Raw genomic sequence first — 6,118 nt, 5'->3', positions numbered from 1 at the left:
ACGCCTCATCATCTTCCCTTTCCGGTACACACCCCATCCGTCTCTCTCTGTGTTTCTCTCCACACACACATGCTGTCATCAAACATGCCACACCAGATGTGATTATGATACAGTCGTGGTGTGTTTCTATGGATATAAGCGTGATTATACATTGTGCAAAAGTGAATCAAGGCACTAAACGGTTTGATTGAGAAGAACTGAACTGTGTGAGAGTGTGTGATACTGTATAATATCACGAGCTCATGTTTGTGTCGCATCATTCGTGTGTTTCTCTCAGGATCATGTATTGCACCTGGGTGTATCCCGTGACCCTGTACCCTCCGTTCTTCGGATATTACTTCTTTAACGGGCTGCTGATGGTTCTGCTGTGTCTGCACATCTTCTGGGCCGCGCTGATCATACGCTTGGCCTTCCGCTTCTTGAGCAATAACGTACGTCTGCATGGTTTCATACTTACATTTACACCTAGTTTTATCGGTAACACTTTATTATAAGGTCCAATTATTTGAAGAAGCAGTTCCTTAACATGAAAACTTGCCTAAAATGTGCTCACCCTCAGGCCATCCGAGATGTAGATGAGTGTGTTTCTTCCTCAGATTTGCAGAAATGTAGCATTGCATCAGTGTCTCATCAATCAGCTGTTTGGACTCTCATTCTGACGGCACCCATTCACTGCAGAGCATCCATTGCTGAGACACTGATGCAATGCTACATTTCTGCAAACCTGATTAAGAAACAAAAAGGGTGAGGACATTTTGAGAATCTTTTCATTTTTCAAGGGCATATAGCTCACGAGTCACGATACTTTAATTAATTTTTTTGGGAAGCTTTGTGAAAATCATTTTTTTGAATATCACACTTTTTGTCCTCTGGAAATAAACAGTCATACAGGTTTGGAACGGCATGAGGGTGAGTAAAGATGACAGATTTCTGGGTGAACTATCCCATTGTCCTCCAGATCACTTTCTCTCCTGACACTGTCATTCTTTCCCAACAGTCGTCGGTAGAAGACGAGAGGTCCGATCGAGAGGAGACGGACGAGTCAGAGGAGGAAGAACAGATGAAAAATGGAGAGATAAAGAAAAACGGACCAGCTCAGAATGGCCACGCTACATATAACAACAACCACTCTAAAACAGAGTGACGTCTTTAGAAGACAGAAACCTAGAGATCCTCTGCTGAAGCAGAGCAGAGAGGGTGACGAGCAGAGGATCGATTGCTGTCTACACTACAGACAAACACACACATGCAGTAACAGTCATCACACCAACACGGGCACAGCGTGCCAGACTCCTCCATCTGGAGCGACAAACTATTGACTTAAGCTTACAGGAGCAGATCACCTAAACATCTGCATCATTTACTGATGCCTCTCCTAACCTCTCTTGCAGTTATGTATAGCAGAATGTCCAAACTGCTCTTCCCCATACAATCAAAATCAATGGTGACCACGAATGAAGTGCTCATCTCATATGGAGTGTATTTCATGCCGCGTTTTCGTGCTTTCTAGAGCTTGAAATCCTGTGATTTCGTTGTATGGAAGACAGCTATGGAAGCCAATGGGATAAATAAAAGGGAACTGTGACATTTTATCTCACAGTTCCAACTTTGTTTCTCTCAATTCTGAGAACTCCAAAATATAAAACTCAGAATTCCACACAATTCCGAGTCTGTGTCTCTCAATTCAAAATTTTGCATCTCGCAATAATTATGAGACGTAAACTCAGAATCGCAAGAGTTATGAGATAAAAAGCCGCAGTTACCTTTTTTTTTGGTTTTGTATTCCCTGAGAGCAGCTCTGACATGATGCTGAACTCTAAGGAAAAAAGTCATACGAGTAAATGATGACAGAATTATTTTAGGTGACCTGTGCCTTTTAACAGTGCCTTCCTTTGCTCTTTTTCATGCCTTGTTTTTAGTTTTTAATTTAAAGAAACTGCATCTGTTTCCAGAGTATAACCATTGATCAGTAATACTGAACATATCTGAATACCAAGCGCATCAGTTCGGTCTTAAAGCGCGGTCACAATTCACTGGTGAAAAAGTTCATTGTTTATTGCTAACAGTGTAGTGATGTTTGAAAAGCATCTCACACAGAAGTCACTTCCAAACCAAACAGATGGTCAAGCGCATTCAATGCATTTTTCCACTCGTGGAATAAACAAATCATGGCGGCTGACAGTAAATAATGCATTTCTGCAATGGCATTGGTTACTAGAAAGCTTTGGTTTTGTATGACGCTGCATCCCCGGCTCTGAAGTGTCAGTATAAACCCAAGACGATCAGCCAGAACACCAAAGAAGTCACTGAGTGCATCTTAAGATATGGCTGAATGTTACTAACTTCCTTCTTCCATTCAGTTTATGAACATGATATTAAACCCATATTTTACTCCAAAGCTCCTAAATATGAAAACACGTATTGGCCAGTTGTAGCATGTTCATTTTCACACAGATGTTAAACATTCACGAGCTGCCAGTCAAAGACAGAATGAATGTGTAACCGCGTGTGAGTTCGTGTCGACGCAGCTGAGATGAACAGATTCAGCCCCACAGCTCTCCTCCGAATCATCTCGTTCACATCACATCTCTGTGTCCTGCTCTGATTCCATCATTCCTCCCATCACTCTCTTCTGTACATTTCAGATGCAGTCGACTCAATTACAGTGTTATCTTTATTTTGTATTTTCTTGTGTTTTGTAATATGATAAAATTATTATGAAGGATGTAAACAATAAAATACTGAATGTGGGTCACACTTGATGTGTGTTTGTTTGATTTCTCCGTTATCAATATTACTTTAAACATGATTATTTTATTTTGCTGGTCTCTTCAAGTAGTGTCAACCACAGCCCTTATTATGATATATGAATCCAAAATTTTATAAAAACCCACAGGAGACTCCTAAAGGGCTCCAGGGCTTTTTTCTTCTTGGGTCACATAACAGTACATTTTCAGTTAACATACATTTATCCCTTAATCACTGTTTGGGGTCATTCTGACCCCACTGGACTTTTCCTTCATTTCTTAAAAGTGTTACCTTCATCTCAGGAGCATGAAACTCTGTGACTTTTCCTAAATAATCTATCTAAACATGCACAAAAAAAACTGGGCTTGATTTGGTTATTCTAAAGTGTGTAAAAAAAATTACCGTTTAAGGTGTTTGGGGTCAAAATGACCCCACATTGAAAATGAATGGGAAAATGAAAAAAAATGACTTTTTTAAATTTTGTTTGTCAAAAAAATAAAAGTAAATCCATTATAAATCTGAAATTTTCTACATATAAACCAAAGTCTGGTCCTGGAGCATAAATAAAAAGTAGAACGAACTTTCTATCTCACACACACACACACACACACACACAAATGTATGTGACTGCAACAGAGAGCATTTTTACAGAAATTGGCAAATAAAATAAACAAAACAAATCTAAAAGAAAAAACTGTTAAATCAAGGTCTGGTCCTAGAGCATAAACACAAAGTGGAACGAGCTTTCTATCTCATACACACACACACACACACACACACACACACACACACACACACACACACACACACAAACACACGTGACTGCAACAGAGAGCATTTTTATAGAAATTGGCAAATAAAATCAACTAAACTGGCATAAATCTGAAAAATGTCACATATGCAACAAGGAACAAGCATGTTCCATAATTGTTGATAAATCATTTTCTGAAAAAATAGTATGTGATTACAGTCATGTCATAGTGGTGACTTGTAATGTTTCTGCAAATGTATGTATAATAATTTGCAAAAGCAGATCATTCAAAATATATCAGACAACAACAACAAACTCTAACTTTGACAAAAATACAGATTTTTTATGTATTTCAAAATGTTTAAATATATATTCACAAAATATATATATGATAAAGTTGTGAGGATAAGTTGAAGCGTTAAGAAAAATGAAGTGAAAATGAATGAGTCTCTATGGACCTCTATTGGATACATGTGGTCATTGCACTTTAATTCCTTAACTAGAAGAAAAAAAAACGTTTTACGACTAACCTCCAGATGGCAGTATTCTATCCCTAACACATAGAGCAATGCCCAAAAACTATTTAGATTTAATAAAGATCATCATTTAAGCGATTTTTTCTTAAATCATATTTCATCATATTTCATGTGCCAATTTATGGCCTAGTTATGTAATTGTGCAGTAAATAGGTAAAAAACTTCAAAATTTCCACAAAAATACAGCATAAATGTATAGTTGAGAAGTAAATAAAAAAAAAATTATGTATGATTTTCTATATAAAAAATTTATATTTCCTTATGCAATCGCTCTTTAAATGTTTGGGTTCAATCTGACCACAAACATCTTAAGCGTTATTCTTTTTTAACAGTGATTAAGGGTTAAGTTAAGTTTGTTTACATATTAAACATGATTTTTTGGTGTTTACAAAGTAAATAAGTGCCTTTAACTGTACTGAACGTGCACTATTTGCAGATAATATAATATAAATTCAATAAAAGGCCACTTAAGTACATAAAGAGAGACAATTATGTCTGTTTCTTACACTTAAGTACACTTTTAAAATTGCACTTGGTAATAATGTCAGTTATAAAGTACATATTCTAATCATTTTTGGTGTGTTTACTAACATAGCGCATAGTTAATCGATTTTAAATGTACTAAATTGCAACTTCAGTACATGCATGGCTTACAGGTTTCAACAGAAATGACACTGAGGTATATTTTAAGTTTATTATAAATGTGTGTCAGTACTAGGGTTGCAAAATTCCGGGAATTTTCAAGGCTTGAAACTTTCCATGGGAATTAATGGAATTTAATGGAGATAAACTGGGAATTTGCAAAGAAAAACATCGAAATAAAAAGACACAAGTTTGCTTTGACACTGAATAGTATCAGCTCCTGTAGCCAGTCCTGCTCACACCCGTCGGTCTGGGGACACTGATATACAAACACAATGCTGCTGATAGAGAGTTTTTGGCCACGAATGCTGTCCTGGTCAGTTCCTGCAGTCTGTCACGTACACACAGACAGCCAGAGACACACAACATGAAAGAATACTGAATATCGATTACATAACATAGAGATAAAAAATAAATAGAAATGACTCAACATATAAGAAGTTTCTATCACATGCACTTTAAAATGAGATTTCTGTGATCTGCAGCTGAAGTGTTACGTGATCTTCAGAAATCATTGAAGAAACTTGCACATCATTGCATAAGACTGAATGATCACATGAACACGTGTAATACAGTTTTTTTTAATTGTAGATTGAGTTACTGTTTGTATTAGAAATTATGTACAGACACTTCCAGTATTTGAATGGAAATCACGCTCATATGATTTATATTTGACTAATCAAATGTTGATATTCAAATTAGGTACTGTTATTACAACATTTCAAGTCCACACATTATTATCAATATTTTTTTTAAAAAAGGAGCGCCACACCAAAAGCTTATTTTTTTCCCCCATTTTAGCTGATGTCCCACTTTTGCTGACTTCACCCCATTTGGTAAAAATTAAATCTGATATTAACTTTAGTTGCTCTTTTTGTGTCACGTCAGGTACATTTGTTTAGGCATTGCCCTTTTGTAAAACAAAAATGTCTGTGATTTTATTGTACAAAATAGTGACAATCATTTTGTTTTGTTATGGAAAATTTTTATTATTTAGTATCTATTATTATTATTTAGAGAAAATCAAAGTCATAATAAATCTTCTCTCTTTTTTTACTTGCAAAATTTCATATTCACAAATGTAAGTTCTCCTGCAAAAAAATAAAAATAAAATAAATAAATAAATTTAAAAAACCCTTGCTTTTTTCTTTTAGGAAAGAATGGAGCATTATATTGATACAATACGATTTTCTTTGAAAGAAACAGCTGTGAAAGTTTGTAAACACTTTAATATCTTCATTACATACATTTGTATTTGTAAACATCCCCTCTAGTGTATCTTGTATGATGTTTGTCATATACATGTAACCTGTTCTTATTAATAATAAAAAATACATATAAAGATGTATTTAAGTTCAACTTAACTGAGTCAGAAAAACACTAAATGAACTTTTATTCATCTTCATTAAATTGCCAATATCATGCAGTTAAGTATCTGCAA

General features: G+C 35.4%; 1 protein-coding gene across 1 annotated transcript in view; it reads left to right on the top strand.

Moving 5' to 3' along the window:
- The window catches only part of LOC109111107 (ceramide synthase 2-like), an 11,205-nt gene extending 8,448 nt beyond the window's left edge, over nucleotides 1-2,757 (top strand). The window contains exons 8-10 of the mRNA XM_042771958.1: nucleotides 1-24; nucleotides 278-431; nucleotides 998-2,757. The exon at nucleotides 1-24 is cut by the window's left edge and continues 83 nt beyond it. Coding sequence (XP_042627892.1) covers nucleotides 1-24; nucleotides 278-431; nucleotides 998-1,144 — 325 coding nt within the window. The 3' untranslated portion in view covers nucleotides 1,145-2,757. The remainder of the gene's footprint in view (nucleotides 25-277; nucleotides 432-997) is intronic.
- The last annotated feature ends 3,361 nt before the right edge of the window (nucleotides 2,758-6,118 follow it).

The sequence above is a fragment of the Cyprinus carpio genome, chromosome A16 (assembly GCF_018340385.1).
Source record: "Cyprinus carpio isolate SPL01 chromosome A16, ASM1834038v1, whole genome shotgun sequence".
NCBI classification, from domain to species: Eukaryota; Metazoa; Chordata; class Actinopteri; order Cypriniformes; family Cyprinidae; genus Cyprinus; species Cyprinus carpio.
This window is presented reverse-complemented; position numbering and strand designations above follow the sequence as displayed.